Raw genomic sequence first — 25,470 nt, 5'->3', positions numbered from 1 at the left:
ACTTTATGCATAAACAAAACTTCAGCATGCTAGATAATTACGTCGGTAAAAAGTGCAATCGTTAGGTTTACTATTTTGCGATTGGTTATTGATGAAAGTGCGGACTGACGCGGGAGAATGTTGTTTTGCTATTTGCTGTAGAGTAAACTGACCAATGGTAAAGCAATATTCTTCGCGCTCCTTTCTCTGCTAGTAGAGAAGAGAGTATTCTAGAGGGGAGTCGGAGCCTAGCCGTTAAACAGTTCGGACGTGTGTAGTAGTAGTAGTAGTACCGATGGAAATAAGTTGCCGGATCTAGCAGTGTTTCATACATCAAAAGTGTTGTAAAGTGACGGCATAATTATTCCGATGGGGGTGTACATATTCCGAAATTTTTAAGTGAATTTCGTGACGAGAAAAGAAATTCCGCGTGGCGTATTGAGCAGGTCGGTGGCTAATAACTGTGACTGCATTAGGTACCGTCAGACTTAATATTTGTCGAGCATTCTCAATCAAAACCAATCCGTATTTTTGTAGCTGTTACGATTTCGGGAAATGCAACACCATAAACTTGCTAACGTGATTAAAAGGGATTGTGAGTGACTGTGTTAAGACTAGCACGGGCTTGGCGGTGATACTTGTTCACCCAAGTTTCAGAATACATTAAGGACAAAATTTACAACCTTTCATTTCGTGTGAAAACTTTCTCCCTAAACTTAGATTAGTGACTTTAATAGCAGCCTGGTTCACGTCGAAGTACAGTAGGTTTCGCTCGATTTCCCTACTGATGATCTGCTGAGACAATGTTCACACGTAGGTGCAGGTACGACGTAAAGGGACGGAAGGAACCGCGCCGCCGCGTGTTTGACATCCAGCGTTGGTATGTAAGTGCTTCAGACCTGAGACTTACTTTCCATATGCCACCAGGAGAACGACAGCATACACAATAGCTCCTAACTCTGTCCAACTTCCCAATACACTTTAGTGATGCAAGTCAAGGGAAGGAACCGCTGCCGTAATTGTGCTGCCTAATTTAATCAGCTGGTGAAGTGTTTCGCCACCTCGCCAGCGCTCCATTCCGTCAATTTCCAGCGTCGTTGTTGTTGTTGTTCGAGATCAAACGGGGCGAGGACGACTCTAATGATTGCGTTCCATACATTAGAAATCGAGGTGCCGTTTGTACGTCACTGCTATGTTGCCTTGCTGCTGTTCAACGAGTATGACGAGTCGGAAAGATGGCGCAGCAGCTGCTCCCCACCCGTCGACTCGTTCCCTCATAACCACATCTACACTCCGTGTTTTTCAGAGAGTGCGTCACATTGTACTAGTTACTAGGGTTTTTTCCTGTTCCATTCACGTATGGAGCGCGGGAGGAATTACCGATTGAATGCCCCTGTCCATGCAGTAATTGTTCCTATCTTCACGACCCCTGTGTGAGCGATACGTAGGGGAATGTATTATATTCCTAGAGTCATAATTTTAATTCTGTTCTCGAAACTTTGTTAATACACTTTCTCGGTATAGTTTACGTCTTTCTGCAAGAGTATGCCAGCTCAGTACCTTCAGTATCTCTGTGACACTCCCACGGATTAACAAGTCTGACCATTCCTTGCTGCTCTTCTCTGTATACGTTCAATACCCCCGTTAATCCTATTTGATATTGGCCCCACACACTTCAGCAATATTCTAGAATAGGTAGCACGTGTGGTTTGTATGGAATCTCCTTTGTAGACTAACTGCACTTCCCCAGTATTCTACTAATAAACCGAAGTCTACCGCCAGCTTTACCCACGACTGATCCTATGTGACCATGCCGTTTCATATCGCTACTGCGTGTTACCTCCAAGTATTTATACGTGTAGGCCGATTTCAACAGTGACACACTGATACTATGGTCTTAGGATACTACGTTTTTCGTTTTCTGAAGAGCACAATTTTACAACTGTGAACATTTACAGGAAGTTGACAATTATTTGCACCACTTTGAAATCTTGTCAAAACCTGACAATATTTACGCTTCTTTCCGATAGTACTTAATTATAGATAACTGCAAGTGCGATTTTACTATTGATATTGTCTGAAAGGTCATTAATATACGACATGAACAGCAAGGATCCCAGAACACTTCCGTGGGGCTCAGCTGAAGTTTCTACTACATCTGGCGATGACTTTCCGTGAAAGGTAACATGCTGCATACTCCCTACCAAAATGTCCTCAATCCAGTCACAAATTTCACTTCATACCCATATGATTGTACTTTTGACAATAAGCGTAGCTGTGGCACTAACGCAAACGCTGCTCGGGAATCACGAAACACTGCATCTACCTGGTTGGGCTCATCCATACCTTTAGTATGTCATGTGAGGAAAGTCCGAGTTTGGTTTCACATGAAGCGTGCTGGAGTGCGAGGCTAGTTATTTACTCTTAGTACAGAAGCCGAGTACCATCTTATTGTGGTAAATTAGCACAAAAATGGCGAAAACGATCGACTCTCAAGATCGGATGACCTGTAACAAACATAGGATTTGTTAGACGGTCCAAGGTGTAAGAAGAAAATTAACTGATGCCGTGCATGCAATTGCAAATGTGCTCCTTAAGGAAAATACTGACGCCTGGAAAAACTCCGATACCACAGACCACGCTACGGACGAAAAACACATTCGTATAAAGCTCGTTCAGTGCAAACAAAAGGACTGTATTCCTGTTCATTCCACATCCGCCATGACAAAACATATGGGCTCCTTCAAACGACAACAGGGCACAGAGCAAAGTCAGTCATGTCCCTACGACCGAAAATCATGTGATTTGTGTAGTCTTTTTAACATGACAATTTCATCTTCGGATTATGTTTTCTTGTGATGTTGTCACAGTTTGAAGTCTGTATGTCAACTGTTAGACATTCTCTGCATAGAGATTAGATATTAAAACAAAGTTTCAGCAGCCTTTGACTCAGTTTCATAAGTATACACACAAATATGCATAGAGGCGACGGAAGAAGGGCAGTGCATTGACAAAGCTACTCAGGTGAGTCATGTGAAAAGGTATCCGACGTGATTACGGCTACACGACGGCAATTAACAGACTCTGAACGCCGAATGGTAGTTGGAGCAAGACGCAACGGACATTCAATTTCGGAAATTGTTAGGAAATTCTGTATTCGGAGACACACAGTGTGAAGAGTGTGCCGATGATACCAAATGTCAGGCACTGCCTCTCACCACGGACAATGCAGTGGCCGATGGCATTCACATAAAGATCGAGAGCAGCGGCGTTTGAATCGAGTTGCCAGTACCGCCAGACAAGCAACACTACATCAAATGACCGCAGAAATCTATGTGGGACGTACAACGAACATATCCATTACGACAGCGCTGTGAAATTTGGCGTTACTGGATTATGGCAGCAGACGACCGACGCGAGTGCCTTTAGTAACAGAACACCTGCAACGCATTTCCTGGGCTCGTAACATATGGGCTGGATCCCAGTCGGCTTGAAAACTGTGGCCTGGTCAGATGAGTCGCTGTTTCAATTGGTAAGCGCAGATGGTATGGTTCAAGTGCGGCGCAGAGCCCACGAAGCCGTGGTTCCAAGTTCTCAGCAACGTACTGTGGAAACTGGTGGTAATTGTGTGGGCTGTGGCTACATGGAATGGACTGGGTCCTTTGGTCCAAATGGACCAAGTGGGAATTGTTATGTTCGGCTACTTGGAGAACATTTGCAGTCATTCGTATTTCCAACCGAAGATGGAATTTTTACAGATGACACTGCGTCATGACACCGGGCCACAGTTGTTTGGATTGGGTTGAAGAACATTCTGGGCAATTCGAGTGAATTATCTGGCCATCCGGATCGCTGAACGTCAATCTCATCGAATGTTTATGGGACAAAAGTTAGGTCGTGCACGAAATCCTGCACTGTTAACACTTCCACAATTATGGGCGGCTATAGATGCAGCATGGCTGAATGTTTCTACAAGGGATTTCCATTGACTTGTTGAGTCCGTGCCATTTCGAGTTCCTGCACTACGCTAGACAAATATACAAGTATATAAATTTACTTCTGAAAAGAACAATATTCACTGGTAATTGGTCAGTCATATTGGTATATTCAAAAAGGCCGCGCTGGAACGCCTAATCATGCTGGGTCCTTGACGGCGAGTCATCGAGTCGGGGGTCTGCTTTAACGTGGGCTTTCCCCGTGAAGTCACCATCGCTGTACTGCCATCCTGATAACTGCCTGGCTGGGGTGATCTATCCGCAGCACCGACGGGCCAAGGATCGAACAGAGGACTTTCCAGCGACAAATCCATGGGGTGTCCGCCACACGCCGCGGCAGTCCGGCAATCCGTTTTGCTTACGCCTTAGCCGCCTCGCCAGAAGCTGACCCATCAACTGATCATTATGCAATCAGTTTTGTTGTTGTTGTGGTCTTCAGTCCTGAGACTGGTTTGATGCAGCTCTCCATACTACTCTATTCTGTGCAAGCTGCTTCATCTTCCAGTACGTCCTGCAGCCTACGTCCTTCTGAATCTGCTTAGTGTATTCATCTCTTAGTCTCCCTCTACGACTTTTACCCTCCACGCTGCCCTCCAATACTGAATTGGTGATGCCTCGATGTCTTAGAACATGCTCTGCCAACCGATCCCTTTTTCTAGTCAAGTTGTGCCACAAACTTCTCTTCTCCCCAATCCTATGCAATATCTGCTCATTAGTTATATGATCTACCCATCTAATCTTCAGCATTCTTCTGTAGCACCACATTTCGAAAGCTTCTATTCTCTTCTTGCCCAAACTATTTATCGTCCATGTTTCACTTCCATACATGGCTACACTCCATACACACACTTTCAGAAAAGTCTTCCTAACACTTAAATCTGTACTCTATGTTAACAAATTTCTCTTCATCAGAAACGCTTTCCTTGCCATTGCCAGCCTACATTTTATATCCTCTCTACTTCGACCAACATCAGTTATTCTGCTCCCCAAGTAACAAAACTCCTTTACTATTTTGTCTCATTTCCTAATCTAATTCCCTCAGCATCACCCGACTTAGACTACATTCCATTATCCTCGTTTTGCTTTTGTTGATGTTCATCTTATATCCTCGCTTCAAGACACTGCCCATACCGTTCAACTGCTCTTCCAAGTCCTTTGCTGTCTCTGACAGAATTACAATGTCATCGGCGAACCTCAAAATTTTTATTTCTTCTCCATGGATTTTAATACCTACTTCTACCAGTTTTTCCATTCGTCTGTAAAGAATTCGCGTTAGTGTTTTGCAGCCGTGACTTATTAAACTGATAGTTCAGCAATTATCACATCTGTCAACGCTTGCTTTCTTTGGGATTGGAATTATTATATTCTTCTTTAAGTCTGAGGGTATTTCGCCTGTCTCATACATTTTGCTCACCAGATGGTAGAATTCTGTCAGGACTGGCTCTCCAAGGCTGTCAGTAGTTCTAATGCAATGTTGTCTACCCCCAGGGCCTTGTTTCTACTTAGGTCTTTCAGTGCTCTGTCAAACTCTTCACGCAGTATCGTATCTCCCATTTCATCTTCATTTATTTATTTATTTATTGTTCCGTAGGACCACATTAAGGAGAAGTCTCAATGGTCATGGAAAGAGTCAATACATGAAATTATAACACGATTGTAGAAACAGATAAAATGAAATATAAGAAACATATTCAGGCGACACGTCGTTAGTTTAAATAAAGAAAATCAAGAATGTAACACTGGAATTTGCTTAATTTTTTAGCTCTTCCAGGAGCTCCTCGACAGAATAGAAGGAGTGAGCCATGAGGAAACTCTTCAGTTTAGACTTAAAAGCGTTTGGGCTACTGCTAAGATTTTTGAGTTCTTGTGGTAGCTTATTGAAAATGGATGCAGCATAATACTGCACTCCTTTCTGCACAAGAGTCAAGGAAGTGCATTCCACATGCAGATTTGATTTCTGCCTAGTATTAACTGAGTGAAAGCTGCTAACTCTTTGGAATAAGCTAATATTGCTAACAAACGACATTAAAGAAAATACTGTGAGGGCAATGTCAAAATTCCCATACTATTGAATAGGGGTCGACAAGAGGTTTTCGAACTTACACCACACATATCTCGAACAGCCCGTTTTTGAGCCAAAAATACCCTTTTTGAATCAGAAGAATTACCCCAAAAAATAATACCATATGACACAAGCGTATGAAAATATGCGAAGTAGACTACTTTTCGTGTTGAAATGTCACTTATTTCAGATACTGTTCTAATGGTAAATAAAGTGGGATTTAGTTTCTGAACAAGATCCTGAACATGGGCTTTCCACAACAGCTTACTATCTATCCGTACGCCTAGGAACTTGAACTGTTCCGACTCGCTTATAATGTGCCTATTCTGTCTGATCAAAATATCGGTTCTTTTTGAATTGTGAGTTATAAACTGTAAAAACTGAGTCTTACTGTGATTTAGCATCAAATTATTTTCCAGAAGCCACGAACTTATTTCATGACCTACATTATTCGATAACGTTTCAATATTACACACAAGATCCTTCACTACCAAGCTGGTGTCATCAAGCAAACCGAAATATTTTTGAATCACCTGTAATACTAGAAGGCATATCATTTATATAAATAAGAAACAGCAGTGGCCCCAGCACCGATCCTTGGGGAACACCCCATTTAACCGTGCCCCATTGGGACTGAACATCATTACCACTCTCAATACTGCGGAGAATTACCTTCTGCTTTCTGTTCTTAAAGTAAGAGGCGAACCAATTGTAAGCTACTCCCCTTACTCACTAATGTTCCAACTTCTGCAGTAATATTTTGTGGTCAACACAATCAAAAGCCTTCGTTAAATCAAAGGAAACACCTAACGTTCGCAACCTTTTACTTAATCCGTCCAGAACCTCACAGAGAAAAGAGACTATAGCATTTTCAGTTGTTAAGCCATTTCTAAAACCAAACTGTACATTTGACAGCAAATTATGTGAATTTAAATGCTGCAGTAAACTTGTACATACAACTGTCTCGATAACTTTAGCAAACACCGATGGCATAGAAATAGGTCTATAATTATCAACATTATCCCTGTCTCTCTTTTTATAAAGTGGCTTCACTACCGAGTACTTTAATCGGTCAGGAAACCGACCACTCCTAAAGGAAAAGTTACAGATATGGCTAAGTACTGGGCTAACACACATGGAACAATACTTCAGTATTCTGCTAGATACCCCGTCATATCCATGAGAGTTCTTGGTCTTTAGTGATTTAATTATTAACTCGATCTCCCTCTTGTCAGTATCATGGAGGAGCATTTCAGGTAACAGTCTCGGAACACTTTTTTCTGCGAGCGCTATATGATTCGCTGTTGGGACTAGGTTTCTATTTAGTTCACCTGCTATATTCAGAAAGCGATTATTAAATACTGTACATATATGCGACTTATCAGTAACACGGACATTCCCACTACGCACTGATTCTATATCCTCGACCTGTCTCTGCAGACCAGTCACTTCCTTTACGACTGACCATAAGGTTTTAATTTTATCCTGAGACTTAGCTATTCTATCTGCATACCACATACTTTTTGCCTTCCTAGTAACTTTTTTACGCACCTTACAATACTGTTTGTAATGGGCTACTGCATTTAGATTGTGACTGTTTCTAACGTTTTGATATAACTGCCACTTTGTTCTACAAGATATAAGAATATCTTTAGTCAGCCACCCAGGCTGCCTGTTGTGCTAGTACCCTGTTTTGAACGTTCTAACGGAAAGCATCTTTCAAAGAGCACGAGTAAAGTCTTGAGGAAAGCATTATATTTATCGTCTACCGTATCAGCGCTATAAACATCTTGCCACTCTTGTTCCTTGATAAGGTTTACAAAAGTCTCTACAGCAACTGGATCAGCTTTCCTAAAATGTTGGTAACTATATTTAACATGTGTTGCAGCACAAAAATCTTCTAGACTTAAAATTTGTGCATTATGATCTGAAAGGCCATTCACCATTTTGCTAACAGATTGCCCTTCTAGTAATGACGAATGAACAAAAATGTTATCTATGGTTCTTCTACTGTTCCCTTGCACTCTCGTTGGAAAGAATACGGTTTGCATAAGATTATATGAATTAAGGAGGTCTACCAGCATCCTTTTCCTTGCACAATCACTTATACAATTTATATTGAAGTCACCACATATAACTAACTTTTTGTATTTCCTATAAAGTGAACCAAGAACCTCCTCTAGCTTTAGCAAAAATGTTGTGAAATCGGAGTCTGGGGATCTATAAATAACAACAGTAAGAAGTTTAGCTCCACTAAATTTAACCACACCTACACAACACTCAAACACCTTTTCAGTGCAGTACTTTGAAACATCAATTGACTCAAATGGGATACCGTTTTTCACATACATGGCTACTCCCCCACACCGCAAAGAGTTCCTAGAAAAGCTGCCAGCCAACCTGTATCCTGGTAAAGGAAGCTTCTGAATTATCTCCTTATTTAAGAAGTGTTCAGATATACCAATAATTTCAGAGTCAACATCTATAAGCAGTTCACTAACTTTATCTCTAATGCCTTGTATGTTTTGATGAAATATACTAATTCCCTCATTAATCGGATACCTAAGCTTTGTCGAAAGTGGTTTCTTTGTTAGAGAGACTTCCCTTAAGCAGGAAAACCTGTCAGCTGACTTCAATCTAAAAAAGGTACAGCTGTAATACCCACAACTACCGGAATTTTCCCATGAGTGATCCCACCACCCCCACCTATGCTGTCACCTATAAGCTTTGCCAACCTCCCCTTTCCATACCTGTTGAGGTGCAGGCCATGTCTAGTGAAACCCGTCCTGCTGATAGACTCCACCGACACCACTGAAATGTGACTCATGCCTTCTGTCATTAGCGCACCCCCCAAGTCTCATGTTATTACGCCTGACGGCTGTACTAAGATGTGGCCGATCGTGACGATGAAACAGTTCCACGAAATGCACATTCGTGTTGCCAGTCTGAGTGGCTACCTTTTCCAGGTCACCATCTATGTCATACTCCCCATCCCTATCAATACTATTACCAGCCCCACCCACAATCACCACCTGATCCTCTTTTGTAAAATCCCTACATAACTCCCCTATGTTAAAAGTCACCTGAGCCAATCCTGCATTAGGCTTCACAATGCTGGTGACCTGGTACTCACTCCCCAAAACTTCCTGCAACTGCTGGCCTACACCTCTACCATGAGAACTACCTTACAGCAGAACCTTCTTTCTCTTAGACTTTGCAACTGTCCTGGCCACCGTAACTGCTGAGGTCTGCTGCATACTTCCTACATCTACAGCTACTAGAGATTCCTCTCCACTAGACTCTGACAGTTGGTCATATCTATTACAAACACCAATAGTAAAACTACCTGAAAATCATCTCCTCCTAACAGATCTCTTACCAACAGCCAGCTCCCATTCCCCAACCCCCTTCTCCCTCCTCATCCTATCTAGCTCCTCCTGCGCGTTTTTCAACTGCACCTGAAGGGCACAGATCTTACGCTCCTGCTCCTCTATCAACTTACTCTTGCTACATAACCTGCAGTTCCAGGAGAGGATCTCACCAGAATGCCCACTGGCTTCCCCACTGCATTCCCCCCAGTGAAAATACTTCGAACAAGTCTCACACCGCAATCCACTACTCACGAACCTACGGCAAAGCCCACACTTCTCACTCATGGTACAATTTTACAGTTATTGAAACAAGAAAACAACTTTATCTAAGTTCCACTACTGCAATAAGAAGATGTTAAAAACTGACTACAATAATCACAAACTTGCTCTACAAGGAAAGTAACTACTATTATTGACAGTATTAATCAACAACAAATGAGAATATAATAAAATACTAACACAGAAAGAAAATCAAACGTCTAATGACACTAACGAAACTGAAAGCAGTTCGCAAAAATTTCTTCTGAAGTTATTTCACCGGAAAACACCAAGAACACCGGTTGAAGACTACTATAGTTCCTAAATAAACTACTATACACAAACAATTAATTAGTACTTAGCTTTCGATGCGCCGCTACAGCTGCAACTGGTCAGCGCGGAATGTAAACACGGGTAAGAGGTTAAGTTGCTCGATACGAAACACTCACAAATATCAGGTCACAACACAAGAAAGGCAGAGGTGACTGAAGAAACCACTAATAAGTCACTTATATAGTAAATATTATCACAAAAGCCGTTAAAATATATATCTGCAACCTAAAAATAGATGAAAACTTAGAGCGATCTCACACGCAGTCACGCGCTTATGACGTCACACCAAAGATCCTACATCCTCTTCCATTTATGTAACATTGCCCTTAAGTACATCGCCCTTGTATAGACCCTCTATATACTCCTTCCACCTTTCTGCTTTCCCTTCTTTGCTTAGAACTGGGTTTCCATCTGAGCTCTTGATATTCATAGAAGTGGTTCTCTTTTCTCCAAAGGTCTCTTCAATTTTCCTGTAGGCAGTATCTATCTTACCCCTAGTGAGATAAGCCTCTACATCCTTACATTTGTCCTCTAGCCAAGCTTGCTTAGCCATTTTGCACTTCCTGTCGATCTCATTTTTGAGACGTTTGTATTCCTTTTTGCCTGCTTCATTTACTACATTTTTATATTTTCTCCTTTCGTCAATTAAATTCAATATTTCTTCTGTCTCCCAAGGATTTCAACTAACCCTCTTCTTTTTACCTACTTGATCCTCTGCTGCCTTCACTACTTAATCCCTCAAAGCTACCCATTCTTCTTCTACTGTATTTCTTTCTCCCATTCTTGTCAATTGTTCCCTTGTACTCTCCCTGAAACACTGTACAACCTCTGGTGTATGCTGTTTATCCAGGTCCCATCTCCTGAAATTCCCATATTTTTGCAGTTTCTTCAGTTTTAATCTACAGTTCATAACCAATAGATTGTGGTCAGAGTCCACATCTGCCCCTGGAAATGTCTTGCAATTTAAAACCTGGTTCCTAAATCAGTTTTAAAAAAGGAAAATGACACTTCAGTATAGCCAGCACCTCTATAGAGTGCTACAAAAACAACATTTCTAGGAATGTATATTGATTCTCAGTTGAAATTGCATGAACGCATGAAGATACTTGGAAAGAAAATGTCACGAGCACGTCACGCCCTTCCAGTTCTGTCGTCAGTGTGCAATAGCCAGTGACGTTTAGTTACGAACTATTCATATGTACACTCGGTTCCGAACTACGGAATTCATTTCTTGGGAACAGACATACAAAACATTAACACAGTTATCAGCTACAGGAAACAGCAATAAGAATAATAACCAAAAATAGTCAAGCACATTGTAAGGACCTTTTCAAAACACTGACTTAACTACGCCATGCAAATAGTTTCATGCACCACCTATACGTATCAGAAGCAACATTACAATTGCACAAATAGCTTTGTCTATGATCATGGAACAGGAGCTAGGCCGAACTTTCCTTCACAAAGAAAGGAAAAATATAAAACTCAAAACAGAATTATTTACGAGGGAATGAAACTTCACAATATATAGCCCAAGGAGGTTGAAGAGATTCCCAAGAAAAATTATTAAAAGTATGTAGTAAGCAATATATTCTAGACTGTGAACCAATCGTACCACCGACTACTGGTTTGATAAAAAAAAAGTAAGAAATAAGAACAGAGATAAACGTCCCACATTAAACTTTCACGCTGTTTATTTTCATGAAAGCGTTACTCCTAAGACTACGCTATGTTTAATACTACGACATTCTCTTTCTGAGGTCATCTCACTTGCTATAGGAGGTGCTCAATCAGTTTTTGACGGTAGCAAATAGGAAGTCGCTTTACGCAAAATGGGTACATGAAATCTCCATTATGGTCCTCATACTGTATTTAGTGTAATAATATGAAACCACTCTGAGGAGCCAAAGAGACTGGTACACCTGCCTAATATCGTGTGGGGCCCCGCGAGCTCGCAGAAGTGCCGCAACAAGACGTGGCGTGGGCTCAACTAATGTCTGATGGAGTGCTGGAGGGAACTGACACCATGAATCGTGCAGGTCTGTCCATAAATCCGTGAGCGAACGAGGGTATGGAGATCTCTTCTGAACAGCACGTTGCAAGGCATCTCAGATATGCTCAATACTGTTCATGTCGGGGGAGTTCTGTGGCCAGCGGAAGTGTTTAAACTCAGAAGACTGCTTTCTGGAGCCACTCTGTAGTAATTCTGGTTCAAATGGCTCAAATGGCTCTGAGCACTATGCGACTTAACTTCTGAGGTTATCAGTCGCCTAGAACTTAGAACTAATTAAACCTAACTAACCTAAGGACATTTCACATATCCATGCCCGAGGCAGGATTCGAACCTGTGACCGTAGCGGACGCTCGGTTCCAGACTGTAGCGCCTAGAACCGCACGGCCACTCCGGCCGGCAGTAATTCTGGATGCGCAGGGTGTCGCACTGTCCTACTGGAATTGCTCAAGTCCGTGGGAATGCACAATGGACATAAATGAATGCACGTGACTAGACAGGATGCTTACGTACTTGTCACCTATCAGAGTCGTATCTAGGCGTAACAGGGATCCCATATCACTGCACACGAACCACAACATTACAGAGCCTCCACCAGCTTGAACAGTCCCCTGCTGAAGTTCAGGGTCCATGGATTCATAAGGTTCTCTCCATACTCGTAAACGTCCATTCGCTTGTTAAAATTTGAAATTAGACTCGTCCGATCAGGCAACATGTTTTCAGTTAACAGTCCAATGTCGGTGTTGACTCTCACAGGCGAGGCGTAAAGCTTTGTGTCGTGCAGTCATCAAGGGTACACGAGTGGGCCTGCGGCTTCGAAAGGACATATCGCAGTTTCGTTGAATGGGTCGCACACCGACACTTGTTGATGGTCCAGCATTGAAATCTGCAGTAATTTGCGGAAGGGCGGCACTTCTGTCAAGTTGAAAGGTTCTCTTAAGTCGTCGATGGTCCCTTTCTTGCAGGATCTTATTCCAGCCTCAGTGATGTCGGAGATTTGATGTTTTAGTGGCTTCCTGTTATTGACTGTACACTCGTAAAATGGTCGTGCAGGAAAATCCGCACTTTATCGCTACGTCCGAGATGCTGTGTCCCATCGCTCGTACGCCGACTGTAACACCACGTTCAAACTCACTCAAATCTTAATAACCTGCTATTGTAGCAGAAGTAACCGATCTAACAACTGCGCCAGGCACTTGTTGTCTTATATAGGCGTCGCCGACAGCAGCGCTGTATTCTGCGTGTTTACGTATAGCTGTATTTCAATACGCATGTCTATACCAGTTTCTTTGGCGCTTCAGTTTGTGTTGCTAGTGTTACGATCGAGTGGGAGTGAGAAACGAATGAATAACGTAGCACTAGTCTTTTACATTATTTAGTAACTTTTTCGTAAAACAATATTGTACAGTAGGGACAAACCGAATGAGGTAGCAATGTTTTCAACAGAATGACTTTGTATTCGAGAGAGTGCAGGCTCCAGTCTTTACCGGCCATAATGATTCAGTTTTTCTGTGACTTCCCAAAATTACTTTAGGCAAATTCTGGGATGGTTTCTACTGTAAGGACACCAGACCCCATGTCCCATCTTTAAACTAGATCTGTACACATGATTGGTTATTTTTTGTTGTTCTTCAAATATAATCCCGATAGAAGTACCACATCCTTGTTGAAGTGGCGTACGGATGAATAATACCACTGGCACTAGCATAGCACAGCACGGCCGCCATGAATGTTAGTCTTGGAAGGTGACAGGCCATAGTGAGTAACGGGTGTGCCTCATCCACACATCCTGCACTGTGGACTACGCGTCTGATACCTACCACCAACAGCCTGACGTGGACACGGGTCTTCCATAATAACTATTGGGACATGAAGTATTCATATTTCTTCGTGCTGTCTGACTTGGGCTGCACAGCTATCGCCACCAGAGAACCCCAATACCTCTACACCATCTTGTTTCTGTATCACAATAGCACCTAACCGTGTTGCACCTCTTGTCTCCCTAGATAATGTTTCTCGAATTTGTAAGCTCACTTAACCTACGGTAACTGACCTTTAGTAGGCAGAGCGACCCGCAGCGCAGACCAGCGGCAGAAGACGGCGTACAGACAGCAGGTGGCGGCCTGCATGCAGAGCCACGTGGTGATTACCGTGTGGTACCCGGAGAAGTTCCACCACACCAGCGACAGGCCAAGCTTCACTCTGCAATGTACACAACACACCACTCCTCCAACACCTAAAAAAATCAACTCTCTTCTACTCGTGCTCATTTAAACAATTTCTGAAGGGCGTTTTTCCTTGTTCAAACAATTGTAGCGATTGTTCAGAGTCACATTTCAGTACTTTGTATAATTAATTATCTTCGTTCAAAATTTGTGAAGAATTACTGAAATTATCCACGTGGTGATTACTGTGTGGTACCCTGACAAATTCCACTACTTCACGAACTGTGTTACCAAAAATTTTGCAGGGAACAGTTACAGCACTGCTGGAGTCGACTCACCAGATTCAATGCAAAGAGCATGTCGATAGATCTCCATAGGAATGACCAATGAGGACAGTACTGATTGAACACATACGTAATATTTACAGACTCTTGTACGGAGTGAATATTTAATAGCCTCGGTAAACAAAATGTATCAGTAGTCCTCTGCAGAAACCTGTATATTTGGAATTAGAAACTTGTGTTAAGATCCCATGGGACCAAATCGCTTAAGTCATCGGTCCCTAAGTGTACACACTACTTAATCTAACTTTAACTTACGCTAAGGACAACGCACACACTCATGCCCGAGGGAGGACTGTAACCTGCGACGGGAGGGGGGGGGGGAGCCACGCGAACCGTGACAAGGCGCCGAGACCGCGCGGCTACCCCGCACGGCTCAGAAACCTACGTAACAGTGACCACATAAAATATTGCAGTAAAATTGTCCGAAACTCAAACTCATTGTAATAATATTAGGTTTACCAAAACCTTTATTTTGATCGATGACTTACACTGTTCCAGAAACTTGGCATTTGCACCACGCTAGAGTTGTACTTAATTTCATAGTTGTGCCCGGTACAGTGCTCTGTGACAGCTGGTTTGCTTGGTAGTTTTACTGGGTTGTGCTGCTAATATTCAGTTCACCTCTCCTCGATCGTTCTAATAGCCTTCTGTCATATAACACATCCCACATTCACATGTCGCTTACGTTACGAAGAACATATTTTATCTTGTTTAACTTGAGCGAAATGCATGGGAGTATCATATTCCCGTAGACGCATACCCATCTCTCGGCCAGCGTAAGGCAGCGGCTTCTTTGGCTCCCTTTCGCAATCTTAACTTCTTCCTCAACTGTTGCGGATAATACCTCCAACGCCCGTTCAGATCGCCGATTTGAGTACCCATTCCTTTGAAACACTGTTAGTAGATGTTTCAATTATTTAAGATGTCTCCGGCCGTCTCACCCAGCAGGTCTGCGAAACTCAGAGAGAATGCTTACTTCACGAAACCACGCGGGCACTGAATTTATTTTACTTTTTTGTGTCCAGAAATCGATATTTCTCAGCCCAAAATTGGGTCTAGTCCAATGCCTTCTTGCGTCCCTGTCGTAATTCGCAGAGGGTAGTTTTACAGGGACAGTTGATTCAGGAGACTTCTTATCCCGATATTCGCTACAATTCCGTCTCTCGTCACATCTGTAAGGCCTTACCTGATTGGATTTGCCTTCACTTGTCTTACACCTGTTCTGAGGCAGTTAACGCTTCTCCGAAACTTCCTTGTCAAGTTCATTGCGCTGGGCGTCTCCTGGTAGTTTTCGGTATGATCTTTGTTCAGGAATCTCTTGCTGATTTTAAGTCTCGCAAGTTCACAGGAATATCCAAATAAGGTATAGCATCATACAAGGTATTCCCAAGTCCCTCAGTGTGTCTGTGACCAGCTCTTCGAGAACTCATGTCCGTAAATCCGGCCACTCTGTCCCTGTTCGCCGAATGGCGCGCGTTTCATGCAAGCGGTTGTTAGTTCCATTTAAAGCTAAGTTGACCCTTTTGACATATACAGATCTGAATCACACCGGGCAAGTTTTTCTGTGATGAACCACAATACCCCGACAGTGGTTATCAGGACCTTTGGTCAAGTTCTGCGTTCACTGATAGCCAATTATTTCATATTATTTCTTGCTGGGTCTTTATGACAGTATTTTCCCAGTGATCTTTGTACGTCACTAACAGGTCCAGTTATGTCCGTTTATTCGCGTGCTCCAAGGTGAGGCCACTGCATGATACATCCACCTTTAAGTCTGCTTGTTTTGGGCATAGATGGAAGTAACATTTCAACTGCCAGGACCGCTAAAAACATTTATTCATATAGATGACCGGTTTCGGCAGTTCTGTGTTGTTCAGATCTTCAAAAGATGGGACCGAAAATGCTAGGATACAGCAACCAACGTGACTAACAGCATACACAATTATATCCAAAATTTCCAATACATGGACTAGCAATATACCTATGTTTACAACATTACACAGTCTTCTCCTTCAGCACAGTAAGTGGTACTACACGTGTTGGTATCGTGAGCTGTACTACAAGTTGGCATGTCAGTTTTAAAGTAACAGCCACGTACACACCTATTACAAATGATCACATTCACCACCTTTTTACAACTGACAGATCCCATCGTAACCGTTCTTATTGGTACGTAAGTACATCACATGGAGCAGTGGTAGTACAAATCGATAATACCATCTCACATTAGATTAAGGCACGGATCTACTATTTCATGTAACTACGTAAACCCAAACTATTATAACATGTAAGCCAAACCAGCATTCAACATTTTTTAAAAATCGTCTATAAAAGCCACGCGCAACTTTCATAACACTCAATTTATACAAATATTTTAGATCAGAAAAAAATTTTTGAAACATTCCATAAGCAGTCTTATGAATTTACCAAATTTTCTTTTATACAAAATCGCAACCAATAGGACGACCTATAATCACTTAAAAGCTCTATATGTACAGCTAATGGCATCACATGTAGGTTGATTTTAATACGCCAAGGAGTAGCTCGATATCCACAAGCACAGACGCGACACTTCATCAGGAATACATTCAAGGTGTGCGTACTAACAATGGAGCTATTTAATGTTTGTACTTTTTTTGCCACTTACTATGTTCACATGAGCTTATGGAAGACAACACGTCACACGAGATGTAGATTGAATCTTATCACCTGACGCCTATGTGCAGTGTGATCCGCTGATATCTAGGTAAACACTCTTCCAATGTTTAATATAGCAGATGAACAGTTCTTACATCATGTGGGATTGCAATCTCTGTTAAAGTAAGCGATTTGTTTAAGAGTCAGCAGCTCTAGGTCTGTACATACTTTCTCTAACGGTAATCTTGCAATTCTATATAGCATGGTAATGAAGTATTTAATGAAGTACTCCAGCTTATATCGCTGTGGTAAATGACTACCGTAGTGTCCTAGTAGATGACCTGTAATAAAAATGTAAAAAGAATTTAGGTAATAGCACTGTACAACAAAACTATTTGAAATAAAATTTTTATGTAAATTTGTTACCATTGCATACAGAAGAAAAGTGTCAGAACAAAACGGCAATTTTTTTAAAAAATAGCTTGCATTTAATACTGCTAACACAATAAAATAAAACTTGAGACATAATATTAAGAAAGACTAAGACAAATATGGAAAGACTGGAGTACGTAAGATTGTGGCGAATATCAAGAATTTTATGGTCGGGAAACATGTGTCAAGAAATGTAATATTACAAACATAAGGCACAAGACTGAAGTCTTACATAAAGCCCCTGAAGGGAGGAGGTTGAAGATTTTAGAGACTTTGCAGGTAAATGGCAATCGAATGCGTCATCCTTAACGTTTGTTGAACGATCAGCTGAACTCTGGTCAAATTTTTGTACTGTTTTTGATGAGCTGTTATACTTCTAATTAGGTCCAAGCGCGTCTTTAAACAGACGAAATCTTTAACTATGCACGTTTAGACGTAGAATGTGATTAGATTCTTTGACTTCTTTCATTTTTAAGCGTTACTGGTGATAGGAGAAATATTTTTTGATCTACCTAGACTTCAGGTTCCAATGTGCTCATTGCTACAGTAACAGCCACCTAGCCTTCACAAGAAATACCATTTATATACAGATTACAGAAGGTATCAAATTAAAATCTGTAATAACAATGTTTAGTGTGTAGTAGATTTTCTACTGACTGCGATCTAAAATTGTGCAGCTTACAATCTGATGTTCTCAAAAATTTTGTATTTTGGTTTCGGTCATGTACCTTTATGTTTTATAATAATGACTTAACATATCATGAGGTGTAGACAGAATAATGTAACCATCGGCCATACTGTATTTCATGATAGCACATTTTATATTAATTATCAAAAGAGTATCACGCGAAAACAGTAATCATAATACAACAGATGTGTATGAAGGGTTAGCAATACGAGATCAGTAGCTACCATCCTAGATGGGTTTATAATTGTGTGTGAATATCAAAGAAACGAAGATACCTAGACATCGAGAGACAACGTTGAACGTTGTATACGGAAGAGTATGTCGGGTGCCGAGATTTCGGCTAGACGTGGCATGACGCGTTGTCATAAGTAATCACGTTTATGCATCACATTAAGAGGCAATAAATGTTAGGTAGATTGATGACTGGATCGAAAACAACTATTAGAATTCCTCATGACACGTAAAAAATGGAAAATAATTCATCTATTTATAGTCCCATACGTAATTTTTGTCGTTGATTCCAAGTAATTCGGGATAGATTGAAATTAAGATGGTGTACACGCTCGCACATTGATGGTCATCCAGAAAGAATACCTGTGAATATTAAACACATATCAATGAATACTAAAACTAGACCACTAGTTATTTTACGAGCATTTGTAATATAAAAGGGGCTTACAACTGGGCGTTGATCATGGAAAATAGAGATTTAACCTGAACTTTGGGTGACAAACTTGCAGGTGGACATCGGTAACGAGCTTGCACCTAGACTTAGAATGAGATGATGTATACAAGCTAGTACAAATAGGATGTCTGCGAACAAAAAAGCAAAATATTAATTGTAGCTCCATTGGTAAGTAAGTACAGTGTATACTTTCCAGATGAAAAGTATTACAATATATTTATTGTACTTTTGATTTCGAGTATTTGAAAATGTAATAAAACTAGATGACTTACGGCATGTTAAGACAAGAACTTTTTGTAACTTTAAGTTCATTTTATGTAATTTGATACTAATAATGGTTAAAAGTATTTCTATGAATATTTTAGAAAGATTTTTTAGAGAAAGCCTGGTATACAATGTAATTATGTATGAAAAGTTTCCTTATGGATTTGTTGTAAAAATATTTTTAAAATTATGATTTAGACACTGCTCATATTCCAGTACATGTAGACATTTTGGCATTAGCCGTCTAAGATTAATATCGTTCTAGAAAAGGTATATGTAAGCGTGAGCTGGTAATCCTAGATCATGGTGTAATAATTTTACATTGGTGGTATTTAACATTGGGAGAGAGTTCACCTAGGTCTCAAGTGAAATGTTTTCCTTCACAAACTTATGTAAACATAGTAATTGACAACGAAAGTACAAACATTAAATAGCTCCATTGTTGGTACACCTACCTTGAAGGTATTCTTCATGAACTATCATACGTTCATGTAGATATCAAGCCATCCCTTGAAGTATTACTATTACCCTACACATGATACCATACGCTGTACATACAAAGCTTTTAAATGGTTATAGGTTTTTGTAGTGGTCGTGATTTTGTGTAAAGGAAAATTCGGTAAGGGATTAAGAATGTTCATGAAATGCTTTTAGAATTTTTTTAGAATGGTATAAAAAGGTTTACACAAATTACGCTTTGTGGATGTTGCACATGTTTTTCAGACGATTTTTAAAAAAATTATAGGATGCTAACTTGGCTTTTATGTTATATAATAATTTAAGCACATGCAGTTATATGAAATAATATATCTATGCCTTAATCTAGTGTTAAATGATATCTGTACCACCAATGCACTACCCGGTGTACTTATTACGACAAAGAATGTTTACAATGGGATCTGGCAGTTTTAAAATGGTGGTGAATGTGAGCATTTGTAGCCCTTGCAACAATGTGTGTGTACAGAGCTGTATTTTAAAACTGACATGCCGACTTCTAGTATAGCTCACGATACCAACATGTATAGTACCACTTACTGTAGTGAAGAAGAGTATGTAAACATATGTATATTGCTATTCCACGTATTGAAAATTTTACATATATTATGTATGCTTTTAGCTATGTTTGTTGCTGTATCTTAGCATTTTCGGTATCATCTTTCGCAGATCTGAAGATGGCAAAACAGAATTGCTGAAACCAGTCATCTGTATCAATTAATGATTTTAGTGATCTTGGGAATTGTTAACTTTTTCATTGTTCATAATACTACTGATCACCCCACGCTGACGTCAGAAGTGTATATGGAAAGCCCTGATTTGTGAATTTGAGGGATTTTGTTTAAAGGAATTTTCCTGGTTGTATTCTGACATGGTGCGTAGAGTACATTCCAGGTTTTGTTCCACCACCTCAAAACACTTTCCTTGAGCTGAAATGGTCAATCGTCACCATGCAGGAGCTGGATCATGTAATTTGATGGCTGTTGGGCGTTGGTATACGTAGCTGAAGTCGGGAGTCTTAACTTGGCTAAACACAGTTGCCCGACACCAGCAATAGCTCAGCCATTTGTGTCCAGGTAGCGAGAAACCTATCACAGCTCTCAGAACCTAGAGAGGACTGCGACTGTCTCCTAAACACACATTGTGCGCAAAATCTGAACAAGTCTGCTGTACACCCGAAACTACACCAAAAAACTACGTAACGTGCCAATCAAGAGCGTAAAGGAGATTGGTTTATAGCAAAGGGGACCAGATGTCCTTACTAGGACTGCTTATATTTTAAAAAATATCGGGAATCCGATACGTCGGAATTTTTAAGAAATCGATATCGGCTCTCGATATATCTGGGAAAAATGTAGACACATCAACGAAAAAATATCTTCGTACCTGCCTATTAAAATATCGGCTCCACATCGTAAAATACTGCCAGTTTTAGAACTGTACATTTAAGTATCGATTTACTAATAGATGTTCTGTACATCAATAAGCTAGCAGCCTGTCTATCCTCCTCAGTCCAAAAATTGAAATGAAAACCATGCACGTTCATGCTTGGCGACAACCACTTTGCTAACAATAGTAACTGCACGTAAGTGGGACAATAGAAAGTGTCACACGGATCCGTCGCTCCGCTTCGTAACATATCTGATTTGTCCGGAACCCTTCACGTCGACCTCCTCTTTCTTTCATTTTTCCCAACGCCAGGGACATAGTTGTGTCAAAAATTGCGTGGTGAACCTAAACACTGCAGATTCTATTGATAGCGCCAAGCGCCGATTACGTCAGTATTTCCCCCTCGGACGTCTCCGACCGCCGTAAAGACTTGTCTTGACATTTAGACTTTTGTATTTTAACGCAGCAGGCGTGCTATTTCTTGACATCGGAAATCTGTCTATTCTATTCGCACCTCAACCACCGAGTTCAATCGGACTTCCTTTTGTGCCATACGCCCTTCATACAGTCAGAGAGAAATACTGGGCGCGATAAAGGCTGCTACAATTTCAGTAGAACAACTTTTTACATAGTTTTCGAAAATTGTGAAAAAATAAAGTAAAAATACCGGCACTACACATTGCCATTTTGACATCGATATATTGGGCGAAATATTATCGCCCACATTTATCGATAGTTGAAAAATATGCCGATTTATCTATATATCGATACATCAACGTTGTACAGCTGGCGTAGTCCATACTTGCGAAAATATTTATATACTCTGTCTGCTGTGTTTACTTACCGCCCTTCGATGACAAAGTCGTAGACTGCTGTCTGCAGGAAGAGCATGAGCAGCGTGGCGATGAAGATGTTGTAGACGGTGCGGAAGTGCCGTACCTTGAGCATCTCCGTGAGCACCGACTCTCGGGCCAGGAACTGTTTCTGTGGCAGCGAACCATCCCTGGCAGACTTACTGTGTGGGGCACATTCAGAGGAATGTAGGTTAACACATAATGGTCTGTGAACAAGGCGTTCTGTATACTATGAATCAACGCGTTGTGATATGTAACTGTAGAGATTAACATACACTAACACCAAATGTAGTTTGTTTCCCGAGAAGGCTCTACACCGGAACATGTTTTATATGGCCCCCCATTAATCTCGATGTCTTGTTCATCCAGATCGTTATTGTAATTGCAGTCAGCTGTACAGAATGATACTACGGAGATGATAATTTCGAGCAATTGGATCATGAGCTCACGCGAATAGTACACGGTTCTTTGAACACACTTGCTCTTAGCAACAAATAATCCTGAACCAACAAGGAACATCAAAACGGATAAAGGAATTAGTGAACACAGGTCTGTTATAGCAAGACAGATTGCCGTAACTCCCAAACACTCCAAAAATAATGAAAAATATACCTGTTTTTCTTAAACAGTTAAAAATTCGTTTGACGCCTTCCTGAGAGAATCTCCACTCCTTCCTAAATAACAATGCAAGTTTAGACCAGATGCGTGTTGAATTCAGTATCGACAGCAGTTTACACATTTATAACAAATTAATGAACGATGGGGGCGAACCCCCCCCCCCCCCCCCCCCCCCCCCAATGGTACACAAAACAGGTAAGAACACATACAGTGACAGTAACAAAAAAACCATGCCAAATTTAGAAGAGCGCAAAATCCCCAACACAGACGATCTTTTGCAATGCTCAAAATTTAGCACGGACTTCAATGCGAGATGTTTATAATAGTTTCCACAGTGAAACTTTATCATAGATCCTGGCAGAAAAGGCAGAGAGATTTTGGTCGCATGTAAAGTATGCTAACGACAAGGCGGAATCAATGCCTTCTGTGCGAGATGGCAATTTAAATACTATCGATAACAGTGCTGCTAAAAGAAGATTTACTAGACACATCCTCCCGACATTCCTTCAATTACTATTTGGGTTGAGGGGTGTTCGACATCATGGCCATCAGCGCCCCGACGAAAAGTCAGCATGCAAATCTGACGGGAGAGGACGAAGGCTGTCCCATATGCAGAGCAGTTTATAATGAATTAATATCTGCCACCCTTCACCAATTTAGGGATGACACCTAACAGTTCACAAAATTTCACCACCCTTTTAACACTGGAGTCGGTAACTGCGAGGACGGCGGGCACATCTCCATAAAAACTGAGGGCTGCCCTAATATCAGTATGTAGGACACACGTAGCCACAATATGCTGAACTGGAAGCGGCACGCCACGAACTTCACGAAGTGGTAGATCCTCCTGCCAGAGGAGGAAGCCATGTGTTTTAAAGGGCTATGCCCCATGCACAGGTTGGTAAGCAGGAACTCCTTCCAGCGGTGAGGTTGACATGAAGTCTGCCAAGCCTTTGTGGTCGATTTGCGCGACCGCAGTTTGTTGACTGCCACCTGCAACCATTCAGTCTCCCGCTGACGCATGATGTGTGTGTCAGTAAATGGATGCCGTGCAACGGGATGGGACACTGATGGACAGTACCGTCCAAACATGATTCCTTAGCGGCTTTGTCGGCCATGTCGTTGCCCTGTATCCCAACATGACCCAGTACCGAACAAAAGATCACCACCTTGCCACGGTGCTGCAGCTGCTGAAAGGAGTCATGGATGAGCTGAATCAGCAAGTCTACAGCATACGTTTTGTGAAGTGCTTGCAGTGCACTGCGAGAGTCTGAACAGAGAAGAAACCTGTAGAGTGATGTCTGTGAACCCTCTCCAGTGCCATCAGAATGCCATGTAATTCTGCATCATAATTTGTGAATTGTTACAGAAGATGCACTTTAAAAACGGTATCAAGGAAAACAGCAGAAGAACCGAGAGCATTCTCTTGCTGGGCTCCATCTGTATAAACAACGATATAACCGAGGTATGTACTTAAAATTCACGAAAACAAAGTTGTAAAAACAAAATCTAGAGTACAAGTTTTCTTGTACTGTGCCAAGCTTAAAATCACGTTGGGCCTTTGAAGATGCCAAGGCGGCAATGCGTTCCATCCCTGGCTGTGTATTTTGATGCCTGAGAGATCCAGATCCTTGAGAGTCTGTAGCACTTATCCTACATGGCTTGGTTGCATGGAGCCGATTCCTGAACAGCTGTTCAACGGTGGCCTTGACGACTGAACTTAGTGACTGAGGTGACGCCGAGATTTTCAGCACCCGACGAGCGAAAACGATATGTCGCCGAATCCAGGGTGGCGGTTCAAGAGCCACTGCACACAGACTCCAAACTGAGGTGGTCCGCAAGGCTCCAGTCGATGTCCGAATGCCCTCATGGTGGACAGCATCTGACATCTTGTGGTAGGAAGGACGGGCCGATCCGTAGACCACGCTGCCATAATCTAAAGGCGGTCCAACAAGTGCCCTATAAAACTGCAGGACGCGGGACCTGTCAGCTCCCAATGTTTTTCCTCAAAGCATTTCAAAATATTCCATGACTGGGAGACCCTTGTTCGTAGGTCTTTCAGGTGTGGGAACCAAGTTAATTTCGAGTCAAATAATAAACCTAAATAGCGCACAGTGTCTTGAAAACGTAAAATATTATCCCCCAGTATGAAAACTGGTTGGTTAAAACTTCGACGAGCGCTGTTGAAATCGACACATAGTCTTCTCGGGTGAGAACCGAAAACCAGTTGTCCTGGCCCAGGTTTCCAGCCTCCTAATGGTCAGCTGTAGCTGCCTTGTCGTCGTCGTCGTCAGATAAGAGGAAGAGTAGAAGACTGTAAAGTCATCCACAAACAAAGAGCATTTGACAGGGCTCATGACTGCAGAGGAAATGCCATTGATAGCGATGGCAAACAATGTGACACTGAGAACACTGCACTGGGGGACCCAATTCTCCTGAACATAGCAGTCAGACATGGCATTGCCAACGCGATATCGAAACCGCCAGTCCTCGAGAAAGTATTCGATAAGAAGTGGCAGGCGTCCCCATAGGCCCCACTCATGAAGTTGGCGAAGGATGTTTTACCAGCAGGTAGTGTCATATGCTTTTTTGAGGTCAGGAAACACACGAACGAAATAATTTCAGCGTAAGGAGGACTCTTGTATCGCCATCTCCTGTAGAATTAAATTGTCAAGGGTTGAACGGAAGCGCCTGAAACCTCACTGGAAGCGGCTCAGGTGACCTCAGGATTCGAGCAGCCAGACGAGGCGGCGGTTGACCATGCGTTCAAGAGAGTTACCCATACAACTGATAAGGGCTACACTGCAGTAACTGTTACAGGCGCTACGGTCCCTGCATGATTTCCAGAATGGAATTAATACTGCCTCCTCCCAAGTTGTAGGGTACTATC

At 41.7% G+C, this 25,470-nt stretch overlaps 1 protein-coding gene across 1 annotated transcript in view; it reads right to left on the bottom strand.

Moving 5' to 3' along the window:
- The window catches only part of LOC124593880 (sterol O-acyltransferase 2-like), an 84,817-nt gene that overhangs the window by 43,045 nt on the left and 16,302 nt on the right, over positions 1 to 25,470 (bottom strand). Inside the window, exons 4-5 of the mRNA XM_047132227.1 lie at positions 21,953 to 22,123; positions 14,063 to 14,211 (exon numbers count right to left, since the gene is read on the bottom strand). Of these exons, the coding sequence (XP_046988183.1) occupies positions 14,063 to 14,211; positions 21,953 to 22,123 (320 nt within the window). The remainder of the gene's footprint in view (positions 1 to 14,062; positions 14,212 to 21,952; positions 22,124 to 25,470) is intronic.

This window comes from Schistocerca americana, chromosome 2 (genome assembly GCF_021461395.2).
Source record: "Schistocerca americana isolate TAMUIC-IGC-003095 chromosome 2, iqSchAmer2.1, whole genome shotgun sequence".
Classification (NCBI taxonomy): Eukaryota; Metazoa; Arthropoda; class Insecta; order Orthoptera; family Acrididae; genus Schistocerca; species Schistocerca americana.
The sequence above is the reverse complement of the archived record's forward strand: the minus strand, read 5'-3'. Positions and strand labels throughout refer to the sequence as shown.